Source organism: Amblyomma mixtum, chromosome 3 (assembly GCF_055824585.1).
Source record: "Amblyomma mixtum isolate Tamu chromosome 3, ASM5582458v1, whole genome shotgun sequence".
In the NCBI taxonomy this organism is placed as follows: domain Eukaryota; kingdom Metazoa; phylum Arthropoda; class Arachnida; order Ixodida; family Ixodidae; genus Amblyomma; species Amblyomma mixtum.
In genome coordinates, this window is record NC_143014.1 from 241808865 (window position 1) to 241827905 (window position 19041).

At 51.6% G+C, this 19041-nt stretch overlaps 2 protein-coding genes across 4 annotated transcripts in view; one reads left to right on the forward strand and one right to left on the reverse strand.

The window, feature by feature from the left end:
• Positions 1-19041, reverse strand: part of LOC149354180 (uncharacterized) — a 320413-nt gene that overhangs the window by 213397 nt on the left and 87975 nt on the right. The window lies entirely within an intron of this gene.
• LOC149354183 (uncharacterized) lies at positions 8336-9872 on the forward strand. The gene has a single exon (XM_089577466.1). It carries the CDS (start codon positions 8352-8354, stop codon positions 9816-9818), a length of 1467 nt encoding a protein of 488 aa, XP_089433592.1. The 5' UTR covers positions 8336-8351; the 3' UTR covers positions 9819-9872.

The window sequence follows — 19041 nt, forward strand, 5'->3', positions numbered from 1 at the left end:
ACCTTAGTTCTGTTTTTTTTTGGTTGTTTCCTGTGCCTGCGCCTTTATATACTTTTTCCAGAATAAAATAACCAGTTGTTAGTCAGCGCTCGTGTCGTCTCCTTTCTTCCTTTTGTCGTGTTTACTGCGTTACTTGAGCACGAAAAAATTGTTTAATGCGAGATGTTCTCACTTTACCTATTTTATTTATTGTCCGCAGAGAAAAAGACGAATTTATGGTAAGAGTCGCAAAATAAAATGAACTCGAAATAAATGAAAATCGGTTGTGTATATATGTTATAATCCACCTTATGAGGTGTAGGACGAAAAGCCGATATATTTTGCATCTACAAGACCATCCTGCTTGAGCAGTTTGGGAGACCCCGTAGCGCGAGTTATAGGTCTTGTACGCAGTGTACTTACGGGGCCCCAAAATTGCCGCCGCACGCGCCCGCTACGTTCCCGCGCACTACTGAGAAATGAAACTGTCATGTATCGGCACGTATACATACAAACAGATACCTTTCCGTCACACCGACACCGACTTGCCAGTCCCCCCCCCCCTTTACTACATGGTAAGAAAATGTTCGAGAATCCCTCCACCGCCCATCCCCCACCCAACGTGAGCCTCGTGGGAGCACTGGCTCTCCCTAACATAAAGAACTTATCAAACATATTTTATTTAAATCACCTATTCGACACCGCCTTCGTGACTCACGTTATATATCCTGAGCCCCTATAGCTCAGTATCTTCAAACACTCAGCTAATCGTGGCTTCTCACTATAGTTAAGCAAGAAATTTGTTCGTGATAGAATGTTTGGGACTCTTCCTGGGGCGCTATCAAAGGCAACCTTTGCGGCCACAGAATGTTTTGCGCCCTTGATAGAATGATACAGAGGGGTTAATGTGGCGTGCACCATTTGTCCACGAACTTGTTTCAGGTATTTATTTCCAAGGCTACAAACAACCCCTTTCTGGCAGCTATGCTTATTAGGCGAGTAAGTGCTTGCCTGTCTTTTCTGGACATGCTCGCGAGTGCTGATTCACTCTGTTTTCTCACTCTTGGCTTTTACTTACCTGTACGGCCTCTCCACAAGGCAGATGACAAATGTTGCGATCGGTCATTACTTCCTCTACCCATACATCTACAGCCTCACCTAAACTTTCTTGATACTAGTGTATTAAAGCGAAGTCAGCGGATTTACAGTGGAGTCCACTTTAATGGCCACAGATATAACGAACGCTCGCTTATTTCGAGCGGGTGTGGTGCTACCGTGAAAATATGCGTAAGGGCAACAGAAATTCGTCGCAGATACAGCGAACAACTCTGGCCACCCCACTCGGTTATAGTGAACGAGGTGGCGTGGTGAACTACCCCGAGGTTGTAAGGTCGTCCTTCCGCAAAGCACGCAGATGAAATAGCGCCTCTCAACCTTCATTACACCGCCCCGGAAAGAACATGTTAACCCAGAAATGGAATTAAAAGGCGGCACTGCTGTGCGCAGCGCTAGCCGGAAAGTCCGGCGTCCGGTAACACTGTAAATGCTAATGTAAACACGGTAACGATATGCTATAATTCTCTATTGAAATAGTAAATAACCGCCGGCCAAACCCGCGTCGATGGCCAACGAGGGCAATCATTGCCTACGCGTTCGCCGGCTCGGCAAAGCATCCTGAGTAGAAGAAGCGCGGTGCACGTGAGACAGGGGCATCGTCAAAAGCGAAGCTACTGACCAATCTCGCGGATCAACTAAAAACAGCGATTAGATAAGTTTTGAAATCCTTGCTGACCATCCCAGTCACGTGGTATTGTGGGAATCCTGGCTTTCCGCCGTTGCCTTTGCGCGGCTGTGGCCGGCTTCCCGCGTTGTTTCTCCTCTTTCCCTTGCTCCCGCCTCAGGCGGTGGAGAGGCGGCTGGGTGACTAATCACTGTCATTTGGCCACAGCTCCGCCCCGGCTCCCCAACGGCCTTTGCCATTGGTGCCTTTTGACGGGAATTCGGGACCCGCTTGGGGCGGCCGCGCACTGCGCGACCGTCCGAGCGGGGCCCAGAGAGAGATCCCTCGGAGACAGCGGAAGGTGCGTACGCTACTGCTTGTCCCTGCCGGCCTTTGCCGCTCGGACCAGTGCTTATACTCGAGCTCGCCCGCACGTGTCCTCTGACCTGCAGCAGCTCGAGCCTGTCCAGCGGGGTCCAGCGACTTCCGACAGGCGTACCTTGCGTTTATTGCTCACTCTCTCTCGCAACCGGCCCAACGGTCGACACGAGAGGGAGATCACAGCACTGCCGCGGGGACATTCTCCTGCAGCGGCGTGATAGCGGCGCGCATTGCTCGAGTCGCTTCGTGCGCGCAGCGGAGCCTTGCTCCTCGCGCGCCCCCGGAACGGGGTGACTATTGAGTGTTTGTGTACCTGCTGAAGGACGACGTGAATAAACGTCTCCTTTGTGAACTTGGAGGCCTATTTCTTTGCGGCGAATCGCTCTCCTCCCAGCGGAGGTTGAGTGCACTGCATCGGTGTCCCAGTGTGTGTGTGGTGACGGCTGATCGGGGCCCTTGGCTCGCGCGAAGCTCGAACCCGCGGTGGTTGGTGGCCTGTGTCCACGTAGAAACCCACAACTGGCACCCAACGTGATAAGTCATTGGCGCTTACGCCTTTGATGGCACATTAGCCGAGCAGGTCGCCTTGCCGATCACGCTTGCGCACCATGTCTACCACCCCCAGCGGGGCACTCGGCAGCTACATGTCGGCTCCCTACGGAGTTGTAGCGTCGTTTGATCCGCTGGCTGCTGTTCCTTCGAATAGCCAGACACCGTGGTTGGCCGCGGCCCCCATTGGGGTTTACGGCGACACAACCCAAAATGTCGACCACGCGGCTCCCATTGGAGCTTTATCGGAAGCACCCTGCGGTGCATCCGCTGGTCACATGCCTCAGCTGTGCACGCTTTCCGCCCAGTGCGAAAGCAGTTCGTGTCACGCTGCCGCAACCGGCAGTTTCGAACAACAGCAGCCGTGCCCCGCAAGCAGTCAATTCTGCTCTGGGAACGGCGAGGCGCTGGCCCGGTTCCCTGTGGAAACCGCGCCGCTTATCGAACTAGGAGCCTTGCCTCCCTCGTTCGTGCAGCCCGCCCAGACCTCCACTGAGGCCGGGGCGCAGGCGCTGCTAGCCAGTGCTGCCCAGATGATCCAGTCGCTGTCAGGGGCTGTTGGGACACTTTTGGCCACGCCGAAGTTGTCTCACCCCGCGGTCCAGTTGCCCATGCCAACATACCGCGGGTATGATGACCTACTCAGTGCCCGGAATTTTCTTGAGTCCCTCACCCATTATCAGAGAACTATGGGTCTCACTGAGCAGGTGGTGCTTGCACACATCATCCCCGCAGCGCTGACTGACACGGCAGCTCGGTGGCATCGGCTTTCCGGCCACCGGGCAGCGACTCTCGAGGAGTTCCGTGCAGCATTACTGCGCGAATTCCTGCCCGCTGACTACGAGCGTAGGATGCGGCGAGAGCTGGAGCTCCGTACTCAGGCTCCGGATGAGTCGCTGCAAGAGTATGGTCGTGCGATGGAAGACCTTTTCTCAATCGCCGAGCCCAGAGCCTCGAACGAGGAGCGTGTCGAAAGGACGATCAGGCAGGCACATCCGACCTTTTCGGCGTATCTGCGCGGCGGCCGATTCCGAGATTTGGAGGAGCTGGCCGCCGAGGCAAAGCGCATTCAAGGCGACATTCTCGCCGCGCGCGCCTATCGTCCGCCACCGCCGGCAAGCGAGGCCCTTGAGCCACGCTGTGCATGGAGAGGGGCCTTGCCCTTACTCAACCGGCGACCGCCCGCACAACCTGCCTTTGCAGCTGTTAGCGGGCAAAACGAGGCATGGGAGTTGAGCGACAGAGCTCTCGATCCCTACTCGTACGGGAGACGGGCAGCCTGCGCTGCACCGTTTTCTGAAGCGCGTGCTGAGGGGCGCCAAGCGCTCCAACACACAGCGCAGGGGGAAACCCGACTCGGCCGACCCTTTGGTCGTGCAGCGGGCGGACCCAGGCAGGGAGAGGCGCCATTGTCCCGCGACCAAGCTCGCGGCGGGGTGCGCTGTTTCCGCTGCCAAGAGAGGGGCCACTTAGCAAGAGAATGCACCGTAGCCAGGCCTCCTGCGAGGCAGGGAAACGGCGGCGGGGGTCGGTCGTAAAGGGACCACCGGCCCAATCTCTGCTAATTCCCTCTGCGTACAGAGCAAGCTGCCTTGCTAATGCGCACGCGCCGTTTATTCCGGTCACCATTGCTGGCCGCGAATTTTTGGCGTTACTGGATACGGGAGCCAGCGCTTCCTTGTTCGGTGAAGAGGTGTTGTCCCACTTGCAAAAACACTCTGTGCGCTTGCGGGACTGCCGTACGGCATTCAACCTTGCGAAAGGCGTAGCCCATTCGGCTGGCGCCGCCAGGCTGACTGTCAGGTGGGGAGAGCGGACGAGGCGCACGCGTTTTATCCATCTCCCAGGGCTCAGTGTGCCCATGATTCTCGGACGGGACTTTCTCCTGAAAACCGGGATCGTGGTGGACATTGCAAATGGCGGCTATCGCGACGGACCATTTTCCCAGCTTAAGCCGTTCATCAGCCCACCGGCGTCAGTATCTGCCTGCGCAGTGAAGGCGTTCGGAGAGTGCCACGCTCAGCGGACAGGGCCACGCCCTTGTGTCGAGCGTTCCGTCGTTCAGCCTCCCCTTTGGGACCGAGCGGCGCGGCACGACCAGGCACCACATCCGCTGGCCGCCTGTGCGGTAACATTGGATGACACACAGAAGGCTCGTTTGACAGCGCTATTGCGTCAGTACGATGAGCTCTTCACGGATCAACCTGGCTGTACCACTTTAGTGAGCCACAAGATCCACACTGGAGACGCGCTTCCTTTGAAGTGCAACCCTAGACCCGTCAGCCTTGCGAAAAGGCAGGTGATTGATGGGTTGCTGGATGAGATGCTGTCGGCGGACATTATCCGCCGCTCGTCCAGCGCCTGGGCGTCTCCGGTGGTGTTGGTGCCTAAGAAAGATGGCAGCCACCGTTTGTGTGTGGATGATCGCCGTCTAAATGCGCTGACTCGCAAGGATGCCTATCCGCTCCCGACGATCAGCTCAATCGTAGGAAACCTGGGCAGCGCGCGGTACTTTTCCACGCTAGATGCCTCCAAAGGTTACCTACAGGTCCAGATGGCTGACACTGACCGGTCTAAGACCACGTTCACGTGTCACAGAGGGCTGTTTGAGTTCACTCGTATGCCCTTTGGTCTCTGCAATGGTCCTGCGACTTTTCAGAGGCTCATGGACCGCGTCCTGGGGGAAGCGAAATGGTCCCACGCCATGTGCTACCTGGACGATATCGTGATTTATTCACGAACCTTCGATGAGCACTTAGGCCACATTGCCGACGTGCTCGAGAGGGTACGGGCTGCTGGGATGACTTTGAATCCTGCGAAAGCCCAAATAGCGCGGACCCGGGTTCAGTTGCTAGGGTTCACGCTGGGCGAGGGCTCCATTGAGCCTGATGCGGAGAAACTTCGAGCCATACTCGAATTTCCCGCGCCCAAGGACGTACGCGGCCTCCGCCGCTTTCTGGGAATGGCTAATTTTTATCGGTCGTTCATCCCGTCCTGGGCCCGCGTGCAGGCACCCTTGACCAAGCTCTTGGGAAAGACTGCAGCGTGGCGATGGGGGCCCGAGCAAGAGCGATCCTTTCGCCTCCTGTCTATAGTGCCATTGCCGAGACAGCGCAGCTCAGGCTACCCGACCTGACCAGACAGTTCGTAGTCCAGACTGACGCGAGCGATCTGGGTTTAGGAGCAGTTCTCCTACAGGAATTCGATGGCGTGCTGCAACCGCTGGCCTTTGCCAGCCGCTCCTTGCTGCCCTCGGAGAGGAATTATTCCGTGATCGAGAAGGAGTGCCTCGCCATCGTGTTTCCACTGCGCAAATTTGACACCTTGATGGAACGCATTTCGTGGTGCAGACAGACCACAGTGCGCTCAGTTGGCTGATGCGGCTCCGCGAGCCTGCGGGTCGGCTGGCGCGCTGGGCTCTCCTGATACAGCATTACGACTTTTCCGTGCAGTATCGAAAGGGGAGCACGAACGTGGTAGCTGACGCGCTATTCCGTGCCCCACTCGCCAGCGGCGCCTTGACGCCTGTAAGCGAAGGGGGCGAAACAGCGGACGAGCCGCCGGGCGGCAAGGAGGGGGAGCCCGCAAACGGGTTAACCCATTGGCAAGCAGCGCTTCTCAAAGCGAACGAGAGGCAAAGCTCTTCGTTAGCGCCTCGGAGGGGCCGACGCGAACGGAAATTTTGGCTGCAAACCTGAGGGGGGACGAGACCAGGCTCCCCTCTGGGATGACTGGAATCGTTTTCAGCCGTAAAGAGCTACTGAAAGCCCAGCAAAATGACCCCCTTTGTCGCGAGGTGAGCGACGGTCTCAGGGAGACGGAGTGCCGTGACGCTACTGGTATTGTAGCGGGCGCAGGGGGGCAGAAGCCAGCGTGTGTCGCGGCGAACCCCGGGGATTCATATTTGTTGGACAATGACGGGCTCGTGCTGAAGTACATAGCCACCGATGACGAGTCCATCAACCCGTTCAAGGTGGTCAAAAGTCTGAGAGGCGCACTGTTGAGATTCTCTCATGACGAACCACTGGCCGGTCATCTGAGTGGCTCCAAAGTTTTTGCAAAACTGAGTCAATCGGTGACGTGGCCCGGCATGAAGCGTGACATTTTCCGCTATTGCCGTTCCTGCCATGTCTGTCAAGCGGTGAAGTCACGGCGCGGCAAGCCGCCTGGAATGATGAAACCAATTGACAGTGTGCGTCCGTGGCAGATGTCCACCTGCGATTTGATGGGGCCTTTCCCCAGGAGCAAGCAGGGGTTCATTTACCTGATGGTAGTCGCTGACCACTTTTCCAAATGGGTCGAGTTGTACCCCCTTCAGAGAGTGTCAGCGCGAGCGGTGCTGGATAAACTCCAGGAAGTGTTCTGTCGGTTCGGCTTTCCGGAAAGACTGATCACGGACAATGCGTCCTATTTCACCGCTCGGGTGTTCGGTAACACGTGCCGTTCCTTCGGAATCGAGCACTACACCACTTCACCCTACCACCCCCAGTCCAATTTGACCGAGCGAATCAACCGAACGCTCAAGCCAATGCTTGCGGCCTTTGCCGAGTGTCAAAAGGATTGGGCAGACCATTTGAGCGAGTTTGCGTTCGCCATCCGAACAGCTGAGAACCGCTCAACTGGTTTCTCTCCCGCCTTCCTCAATTTCGGGAGGGAGCTGTCGAATCCGATGTCAAACGTTGTGCAGAGCCAGCTCGGGGATGAGCAGACGCGGGCAGACTGCTCTGCTTATGCGTCGACGCTTCGGGACCGGCTTGGTCGGGCTCTCAACAGAGCAAGGCAGAGTTTGGCGGCAGCCAGAGCCCAACAGAAGGCTCAGTATTACCGCAAGCACCGCCGCTTGACTTTTCAGGTGGGTGATCTTGTCCTGAAGCGCAACCACGTTCTTAGCGATGCGAGCAAGGGGTTCTCAGCCTCGCTCGCTCCTAAGTGGCTTGGTCCGTACCGAGTGGTCAGAGTCTGGTCGCCACTCGCGTACCTGCTGGAGGATTCCCTTACGGGGAAAACCAGCCGTGCCCACATCGCAGACCTGAAGGCCTACGCGTCACGGTCTGACGAGCTTGCGCCGGTACCCATTGGTATCAAAGGCAAGCGCAAAGGCACAACTGGTGCTGCGGAACGCAAGCGTACGGAGCACCGGTACAATCTGAGGCAGCGGTCACCGGTGTGATTGATGCCGGACGGTGGACTTATCCGCAACCGAAGGCACGCAGCCTCAGCTAGCTGGCGACCTTTCTCGTCAGGCCCTACCCAGGTGAAGCACGGTGTGTTATTTTTTGTTGTTGTTTTTGCAGCATGCTCAGTTCCAGCCTTGTGTGTTTATCAGTTTATTTATTTGTTTGCTTGAGTCAGTTTCTAGCCACTTTCGTTTTCCTGCTTCTAACGTCTGTTTTCGTTCTAACGTACCAGACTTGTACATAGGCAAACTTCAGCCCGCTCGTGCTTGCTCTTATCTTCTAGAAGGAATAGATTGGATTAGGTGTCGTTTGTACAGCGCGCCTTTTCTCATTTCCGGCCCGACTGTGGGTGGTTGGCTCGTTAAGGAGCCGTGTGTCGCGGTGCGCGAGTTTTGTGCGGCCCCTATGGAGGGGAAGTTGGCGGGGCGTTTGGGGCGATGGGGGGCCGGAAAGTGCACCCTTTGACCCTCGCCGCGGCGCCTCTGGACGCTGGTGGGCTCGGTGACTGCACTACGGCGCAGGCACCTAAACCACTCACTTTTGCGATGCAGATGACCATCCTTGGGTTTGCCAGCCTGCTGCTGCCGTCGCTGGCGTGCCTACCTATGGGGGCGTCATCGCCAAGCGTACTGCCATGCACTGGATATGGATACGGCTACTACAACCAAACACCCGTCAGCCGCACTCCCCCGCTGGATCTGCCGCTAGAGCAACTCCCGGAACTCACCAGACCATGGGCTACCGCATCATCATCGACATCACCATGTTTAAAAGGGCGTCATCCGCCGACACGGCTCTGTGGGCTCGGTGACTGCACTACGGCGCAGGCACCTAAACCACTCACTTTTGCGATGCAGATGACCATCCTTGGGTTTGCCAGCCTGCTGCTGCCGTCGCTGGCGTGCCTACCTATGGGGGCGTCATCGCCAAGCGTACTGCCATGCACTGGATATGGATACGGCTACTACAACCAAACACCCGTCAGCCGCACTCCCCCGCTGGATCTGCCGCTAGAGCAACTCCCGGAACTCACCAGACCATGGGCTACCGCATCATCATCGACATCACCATGTTTAAAAGGGCGTCATCCGCCGACACGGCTCTGTGGGCTCGGTGACTGCACTACGGCGCAGGCACCTAAACCACTCACTTTTGCGATGCAGGTCAGTAAACCGTATGTCCTCTTTGCTAAAAAATCAAGTAACTATATGCTAGTGCAGTTCCTGAGCCCCCAGTGCTGTGTTTCCATTGCTGTTGAGTGCGTTTGTGTAATTCATTCTTTGTTAATGCTATCAGGCGACGTCGAAACTAACCCTGGTCCCGAAGACACGGCTGCTGTACTGGCTGCATTAGAGAAATTAACCGCCGGCCAGACACAGCTGATTGCCGAGATACAGGGCTTGAAAACCCAGCTAAGCAAGACGGATGAAACCATTACAGACTTAAACAAACGAATGGCTGAACTAGAAACACACTATCAAACACTTAATCTCTTAAGAACAGATATGGATGTCATGCAAGCAGACGCAATAGCCATGAATAATAAGATACACGAACTGGAAGCACACCTTGACGACGCAGAAAACAGATCTCGCAGGAATAATCTTATTTTCTATGGCATCCCCGACAATAGCACTGAATCATGGGCTGAGTCCGAAAAACTAGTTATTGATATTTGTCAGAATAATCTAGGTATACAGGTAGAACCTACCGACATAGAAAGAGCACATCGTCTTGGTAAGCACTCAGCCGATCGAACTCGTCCCGTCATCGTCAAATTCTTATCGTACAAAACCAAAAACGCTCTTCTATCAAATGGCCGGAAATTGAAAAACACCGGTTACAGTATTGGTGAAGACTTTTCCCGCCCCGTTCAACACGCACGGAAGCAATTGCTAACATTCGCCAAAGCACACTCTGACAAGTACTCTTTACGCTTCAAAACACTGCATATAGGATCAAAACGCTACACTTTCGACGCATCGTCTGATACTGTTAGAGAAGTCGCGTAGCAGTTGCCCACTCACCAACCATCAACAAAACGTCGACCCACCACGCCCCGCAATGTTCTTTCGTTTTCCATAATATTCACTAACATCCGAAGCTTCCTTCCTAAACGTGAACTCGTATCAAACATCATCTCGTCATCCAGGAGCAACATACTCATATTAACAGAAACATGGCTAAATAGTGATGTAACAGATGCTGAACTCCTAACTGATTTGCCTGATTTTAATGTTTATAGAAATGATCGGAAAAATTCACGGGGGGGTGGTGTCCTTGCTGCAATTCATAGGGATATATCTTGCTCTGTTGTTGACGTCACTTCCGACATCGAATCATTATGGCTCATTTGTCGCACTGCCCCCGTAACAGTACTGCTCGGCGTTTGCTATAGACCTCCACAGACTAATCCTGACTTCCCACGTCATCTCAATAATACCATTCATAAACTTCGTTCCACATATTCAAATGCTTACATCCTTCTTTTTGGCGATTTTAACTACCCTGACATCGACTGGCAAAACTTATCTAGCTCTGAAATAACATGCCATGCAGAGGCAAAGAACTTTATCGAAATGTGTCTAAATTTTAACCTTACCCAATTAGTATCACAGCCAACCCGTGTGACACAAGAATCAGCAAACACACTCGACCTGATATTAACCAATAGCCCCGAAAAACTAACATCTATCAGTTTTCTTCCGGAAATCAGTGACCACAAAGTCATACATGCTCTATTTTCATTTCACTCTACTAAAAAACAGACATCTGAAAAAACAATACGTCTATACGATAAAGGAAACTACAACGCAATAACTGAAGATCTTAGCACTTTTTTTCCCGAATATGAATCCGCATTTCACACTCGCTCAATTCATGAAAACTGGTCAATCTTCAAGAACAAATTAAACAGTCTAACTGATACGTTTGTCCCGACGATTACTTTTCACACTAACCGCAATAAACCCTGGTTTACTCGGCCCTTAAAACGACTAGAAAACAAAAAGAAACGATTTTTTCGCTCCGCCAAACGCATAGGCACACCTGCCACATGGGAAAAATATTACCAAATCGAAAAATTATACTTACATTCCGTTCGTGATGCCAAGCGCTCATTTTATCACCACGACTTACCAAACCTACTAATAAGCAACCCAAAGCAATTTTGGCAGGTCCTAAATCCTACGCACCATTCCCATATTACGTTAACGAATGACTTGAATGAACCTGTTGCTGATAACAACTGTGCAGATGTTTTTAACAATGCATTCGCAACTGTCTTCACCACCGAGTTTGACGCGCCTCCACACTTATCATCCTTTAACTTGGAATCCTTCATGCCGGCTATCGCCTTTAGCGAAGAAGGCATCTCATCCATAATTCATAATATGAAACTGTCGTCTGCAGCTGGTACAGACCTAATTAATTCAAAACTTTTGAAGAACGTGAACACTATTTGCGCAGCCTATTTATGTCTTCTTTTTTCACAGTCACTGTCTTCAGGAATCATTCCAGCTGACTGGAAACAGGGCAAGGTCGTTCCAGTCTACAAATCGGGTAACAGAGACTCACCTTTGAATTACCGCCCCATTTCCTTAACTAGCGTACCGTGTAAAATAATGGAGCACGTCATATACTCACAAATCATGAACTTCCTTGACGCAAACGAATTTTTCCATCCTTCACAACACGGATTTCGCAAGGGCCTCTCATGCGAAACCCAACTAGCACTCTTCCTTCATGACTTACATGCTAATCTCGACCGTAACATGCAGACCGATGCTATTTTTCTAGATTTTGCGAAAGCCTTTGACAAGGTCCCTCACCGCCGACTATTACTAAAACTTTCGCAGCTCAACCTACACGCTAATATTTTAAAATGGATTGAAGAATTTCTAACTAATCGTTCGCAGTCTGTCTATGTTAACGGCCACCTGTCTAAGTCCGTCCCAGTAACATCCGGTGTCCCACAAGGATCTGTCCTTGGTCCCCTTTTATTCTTAATATATATTAACGACTTGCCCATGCATGTTTCCAGCAGCATTAGAATGTTCGCCGATGATTGTGTCATTTACCGTACCATTAACAATCGCGATGATCAACACACCCTTCAGGCGGATCTTAACAGTGTATTAAATTGGTGCAATAATTGGTTGATGTCCCTTAATCCTACTGAATGCAAACTCATGTCTTTTTCTCGTCGTCGCAACCCTTATCGTTTTTATTACTCTGTTTCTGATACACCGATTGAGCTAACAGAATCGTATAAATATCTGGGAATCACCGTCTCTCCTGATCTCTCATGGCGCGCTCATATCAGTAACATCATTTCAGCATCAAATAAAACACTAGGTTTCCTGAAGCGTCACCTCCGTCTTGCCCCACCTGAGGTAAAGCTGCTCGCGTACAAATCATTGGTAAGACCAAAATTAGAATATGCATCTGCCATCTGGAACCCACATCAAGTATATCTAATCACTGCATTGGAATCTGTTCAAAATCGTGCCGTCCGGTTCATTCATTCCTCATACTCGTACGACACCAGTGTTTCAACTTTGAAAGTGAAATCCGGATTGCCACTCCTTTCATTTCGTCGCCGCATCGCTAGCCTCGCTCTTTTTCACAAGTTTTTTTATTCTTCCCTGAATCAAGCACCATACATCACAGCCGCAGCACGCATATCTCACCGCACCAGTCATCCACTGCAAGTTGCACGCCCATCGTCGCACACTACTACTTTTTCTGCATCGCTCTTTTCGCGAACAGCTTCAGACTGGAACGGCCTTCCCTATGACATCGTCGTCATCGCTTCGCCATCTGTTTTTCAAGCGCGTGTAACAAATCATCTTCAATGTTAATCATTGCTGTTTTTCAAGTGTATTCCCACCCCTTATGTAACACCCCCTGAAAAGGGGGCCTTTAAGGAATAAAACTGAACTGAACTGAACTGAACTTCTGATGAGGGGATCGTTGTCGCCGACCAGCGTCCGCGCACGTGCCTGTGCATGCGTGTTTGTGGCTGTGGCTGTGTGCGAGCGTAACCATGAGCCAAAGCGACGCCTGTGAGTTGTGCCATTGTGTGCTTCTGCGTGAGCGCGGGGATGAGAAGGACCCCCCCCCCCCCCCCGCTTTTGCCAAGGTTACACATCAGGACGCCGCCGAACGTCCTCGCCCGTTTCAGCCGGCGTGGAGGGGGTGCACTAACCGTCTTGTGCCCGAACGTGACGTCGTGCCCGAGGGCGCGAGGTTAGTGCTCTGCCGCGGCCCCTTCGTCATCAACGGAAAGAAGACCACCATCAGTCGTCGGCCCTCCCAACCCGTTCAACTTGAAGTCTGCGAGCGGTGAGTCGCCGACCGGCCCACTGGGCCGCGCCATCGAACTTTGAGGCTGACATCCACCTGTCACATAGTTGTACAGTTGAATTCACATCGCCTTGTGTACCGTGTATATAATCTGCAAGCTGTTTTGATTTCTTGAAGCGTATGGCAGTGTTTGTTTGTTTGCCTTGTTTTCCTTTGTTTGTGTGTTGTTTTTTTAAGTTGTTGTGGCTGGAACTGAAAGTGTATCTAGTTTTTTTTTTCTGTATTCATTTCTTTATTTTGGAACTGAAGTGTAGCTAATTTTTTTGTGTATTGATTTCTTTATTTTGGCCGCGTGCTTTGCCGATGGGTAGGAGGGCAATTAAGGAGAGGGGGATGTGGGAATCCTGGCTTTCCGCCGTTGCCTTTGCGCGGCTGTGCCGGCTTCCCGCGTTGTTTCTCCTCTTTCCCTTGCTCCCGCCTCAGGCGGTGGAGAGGCGGCTGGGTGACTAATCACTGTCATTTGGCCACAGCTCCGCCCCGGCTCCCCAACGGCCTTTGCCATTGGTGCCTTTTGGCGGGAATTCGGGACCCGCTTGGGGCGGCCGCGCATCGCGCGACCGTCCGAGCGGGGCCCAGAGAGAGATCCCTCGGAGACAGCGGAAGGTGCGTACTCTACTGTTTGTCCCTGCCGTGCTTTGCCGCTCGGACCAGTGCTTATACTCGAGCTCGCCCGCACGTGTCCTCTGACCTGCAGCGGCTCGAGCCTGTCCAGCGGGGTCCAGCGACTTCCGACAGGCGTACCTTGCGTTTATTGCTCACTCTCTCTCGCAACCGGCCCAACGGTCGACACGAGAGGGAGATCACAGCACTGCCGCGGGGACATTCTCCTGCAGCGGCGTGCTAGCGGCGCGCATTGCTCGAGTCGCTTCGTGCGCGCAGCGGAGCCTTGCTCCTCGCGCGCCCCCGGGACGGGGTGACTATTGAGTGTTTGTGTACCTGGTGAAGGACGACGTGAATAAACGTCTCCTTTGTGAACTTGGAGGCCTATTTCTTTGCGGCGAATCGCTCTCCTCCCAGCGGAGGTTGAGTGCACTGCATCGGTGTCCCAGTGTGTGTGTGGTGACGGCTGATCGGGGCCCTTGGCTCGCGCGAAGCTCGAACCCGCGGTGGTTGGTGGCCTGTGTCCACGTAGAAACCCACAGTATGCATAGCCTGCCCAGTCGTCTCAGTCTTTGGCGCCGCTGCAATGTGCAGGCATTGTCATATAGCTGACAGTGCAACGGATGCATTCTGCGCCACAAGCGCTGCACTACTTCGTCGCTGCATCAGCCCAGTAACGACAGAAGAAGCTCGAAAACACGCGTGACCAGATGATTGCAGATTTCTGGCAACACTTCGTTGATCCATAGCCGACCTTATGTTTCCTTGGATAATTACGTTCCTGCGGCCCACAAAATCGCAGAATCACCTGCTCTGACGGAGCCGTTGAACACCAAGTGCGAGCTCTTCCTACTCCCAGGAATCTCATTTACGTGGCCGACCTGCCACCAGTTGCCATGCGCACTTCATCCATGATTAGTTATACCCCGTCCCTAACTTTGATAGTTGGCAGCAAGGTCTCGACGAGGATTAAATGACCGCCGTAGATAGCCTGGAAAGAGCCGCGGCAGGCTCTGCTTTGCACAAGTAGGCACGCATAAGGCAGCTTTGTAAGAAATAATTACCACTTTTAGCAGCCTTAGTATTCTTGGCTGTCGAAGAAGAATCCACTTGCTACGAACATCAGATATAACGAATGGAACCTGCGAGACCGCCAGGTTCGCTATAAGTGGGCTCGACTTAGTTTTAATCGGTCACAAAAACCTTTTTCACCTTTCAGACATGGACCTTACATGTTTGGACGTACTACCTTCGCGCCAAAGGGGCGTTTGTGCCGTAGTCAGTGCATTTCAACCTGTGCGAGCAACGAGAAACAATTTCACCAATAAAATGATTTTTTTCTCATGATGCTGTATTCTTTTAGAACATACTTAATCAGTCTCTTAAAAAACCCATTGACATCATACATTTCACTATAACATTTATATCTGCGATGAAAAACTCTTGAATTCCGTGCGAACTCTTCGTGTTCATAGGACGCAGAACCACCGCGTTCCACGAGGTCACTGTTCAGACGCACTGCACTTTAACGCAAGAGGAATATGCTGCGCAAGTTCAACCTCCTGACTGGTTCCCCTTTCATGGCGTGTGCACCGTCTGGAATTTTCATGTGCGGCGGACGCAGGGAGTTATGGTGACGTGAGGCCTTATGACGAGATCGCTGAATTCGACGCGGTCAAGTAAGGCATGAGGAGGGTCAGAGAGGTTCCAAATATTCCATGCAACAACCATAAAAAGAAGCCTACAAGATAGGCGAATAGCCTAAAGCATCTGTAAACACAGTTTTCTGTTGGGCCGGCATTAGTACGAATCCCACTCGGAGTCAGAGGTAAGACTATGCATACTCTTTTAGTTGTTCTTTTTACTGCGTTAGCAGTATTACCTGCTTTCCCAAAAATAACCGCACTGCGTGCGTGCAGCCTCCACCCTTGATGCACGCTCCGGTGGACGACACATCAGGGCATTCACTGGTAAAAATGCACCTTCAAAAACTTTCACCCATCTCACCACCCCCCAATACCCACCTGTACCCGATATAGCCGAGGCAGATTGTTGTGGAGGCTCAACGTATTCAATCGCCCAAGCGTTCTAAGAAAAAAAAAACACTAACAATCATAAGCCTGTCGCGTCAGACACTAAGAACGGGAAATATGACTGCGAAAAGTAGATATAAGTCGCCAGACAGAGAATTCAAGATCGAGCAGCGTGAGAACAGCGGATGGAGCCGCGCGCTGGCGGCTGGCAGAAATTTTTTCTTAGAAGCAGAACAATTTCAGCGAATCGGCCTAACGAAATCACTTCATCGTAGTTACATTGCATCGCAGTAGCATCTTTTTGGGCATAATCACTATCGCATGCCAGCGAGCACATGTATTTCCGCATTGCCCTTTTGTGTAATCGGCATTTAATTTTTTTCTTTTTTAGTACATCTCCACCGTTGCCAAGAACCCGCCTTTCGTTGCTTATTTCCGTCGCGTGCAAACAAGAATATGCGGTTTCTAAAAAAAGGGAGCTGCACCAATTTATACATCCTTCTTTTGGTAATACTAGTAGTAATATCTCAGGTTTAACGTATCGAGTAGACATTGGGGTTTTATGACAGACGGTGTAGTGGAGGGCTCCAGATTAACGGAGACCAGCTGGGGATTTTCGACGCGCGACAGAGCACGCTGGTTTTTGTATTTTTGGAATCAGCAGCCGAGCTCCACAGCCATTGAGCCATTTTTTTCTTTATTGCCCTACAGGCTCATCGTGAGAGGTTTTGTTTAGAACTTGCTGCCTAAGAAAATGAGCGCCTACAAAAGTGAATGTTGCACTACCCATTGCGGTTGCTCAGTGGTTAGGGCGCTCGGTTACTTATTCGATGTACCCTGGTTCGAACTCGTCCACGGCGGCCACGTTTCGATGGAGGCGAAACGCAAAGACACCGTATGCTGCGCGATGTCAGTGCTAGTTAACAGGCAACTGCGCCACCTTTTGAGAATTTCGCGATACTCAAGGATTGAAATCTATACAGGGCGTAGGTAAGAGATACTAAGTTTTTTGCACTACCATTTAAAATAGTGACGTAATCGACGATTAAATTTTGCACTTCTCCTCAAAGCATCAAAGGAGTGCGGGGAAGTTCAGTGTGATGTCACGGAAGGTATGATTTTAAATTACTGCTGCCGTCAACCACGCCCTGCCGCGCCTCGTTGGACGCTTCCAAACAACGTTCGGCGGCTTTGACTTCGGTTCCGTTTTTTTTTTCCTTCAAAGCAGGCGTTTATGCGTTGAAAATGTACGGATACGTTCGATGACGTCATCATGCGTCCCCCACTTAGCGTTGTGCGCTGCGGAGAAGTTTGAAGACCGTCGCAATTTTAATTGGTGATGACGTCACCGTTTCAAATGCTAGGCCAAAAGGACTTCGCATACTTTACCTGCAAGTCTCCTTTGAAATGACGCCATAGATATTAGAATACATGGATCACCGTGTGGTATCCGCCTACTGCCTCTAAATAATTTAGAAAATAATTTTTTCTCCCATGCTGTGTCGGTTTCATCAACCGAAGGGCCGCCGCGGTGGCTCAGTGGCTATGGTGCTCGGCTGCTGACCCAAAAGACGCGGGTTCGATCCCGGCCGCGGCGGCTGGAATTTCTTTGGAGGAGAAATTCTAGAGGCCCGTGTACTGTGCGATGTCAGTGCACGTTAAAGAACCCCAGGTGGTCGAAATTTCCGGAGCCCTCCACTACGGCGTCTCTCATAGCCTTAGTCGCTTTGGGACGTTAAACCCCATAAACCAACCAACCATCATCAACCGAAGGATGGCTTTGACGTGAGTTCAACATTAGGTCACGTGAGGCACGGGAAAACTAATAAAAACGCTGATACGTTGTTTTGACTCACTGTAGCACTAATATCAGGCGACTTCAAGACCTATTTTTAAGAGTGTACGTTGTTGGGCTAGTCGGTCAATCATGGTGAATACAAGGGGGGTACTGCGCACAAAAAGACAAGGACAAGAAGATAACACAACAAGCGCAGAACTATTTGAAAACACGACACTCCTTTTATAGTGTCTAGTGTCTGCGCTTGTTGTGTTATCTTCTTGTCCTTGTCTTTTTGTGCGCAGTACCCCCCTTGTATTCATCAAGACCTATAGTTACAACGAACGACGTATCAGCATTTATATTGCCGTTTATAGCACCTCACGCGACTTAATTTCCACTACACCTCACAGCCATTCTTATGTTGGTGAAACCGAAACAGGATCAAGAAGAAATTCAAGCATAAATTATTTATTATGTGCTGGTGAATACCACGCGGTGCTCCATGTACACCAACGTCTAACGCATCGTTTGAAAGAAGAAAGCACGCAAGAAAAAGTTTCGCGTCTATAGTACTTTACTGAGTTAGAGCAGTCCTAACACTTTGATTAAAGATTTACGCAAATATGTAAAAGTGAGGGGTAATAACTCAAGATTTCACATAAACCCGACGTACAAGTGTTTAGAATTGGCGGCAGTACATTACAGAAGCGTCAATTAGGTTTCTTCCCAGGCACCAGACCTCCTGTAAGTTTGCTGTCGCATATACTGGGTACCATTTTCGCACTTCCCAGCGCAGACAGCTACGGGTGGGTAAGTCTATGCGATAGATCATATCATTTTGTCGGAAAACAAGACGTATGCCGGGATGCAAAAAAAGTGGGGCTGAACCGGGTCTCGAACCAGTTCGGAATGGTTCCTTTGAATCGTTCCGGTTCGGGTTCAGTTCCAAGATGGCGAAAAAAATATCGGTTCGGTTCGGTTCTGGTTCCGGGCAAAAATTCGGGTTCGGTTCCGGTTTCGGGTTCAGTTCCGGTTCGACACCCTGGGTTAGTGTATCTGAAAGGGTGACGCCAAGGTATTTGTAAGAGTGGACAGATGAGATTACCGAGCCACAAATGGTGTAACATGATGCCTGATAGTTTTTCCGACGCTGAAAGGAAAGTTTTATTAGTGTTCAGGCACATTAACCATTTGTCGCACCAAGTTTCAATCCATTTAAGGTCATCCTGTAAAATTCTAGAGTCAGAGGTGGTGTGGATGGGGCGATAAAGTACGCAGTCGTCTGCGAAAAGGCGGATGTTAGAGGATATGTTACTAGGCAGGTCATTAATATAAATTAGAAACAGCAATGGTCCGAGTACTGTACCTTGGGGGACTCCGGAGAGGACTGGAGAAAAGGACGAGGAGCGGCTGTTAGCGTACACAAATTGCTTTCGGTTCGTAACGAAATTAGCA

Coding starts and splice junctions, on each gene's coding strand:
- LOC149354183 (XM_089577466.1), top strand. CDS start 8,352: ATGCAGATGACCATCCTTGGGTTTGCCAGCCTGCTGCTGCCGTCGCTG.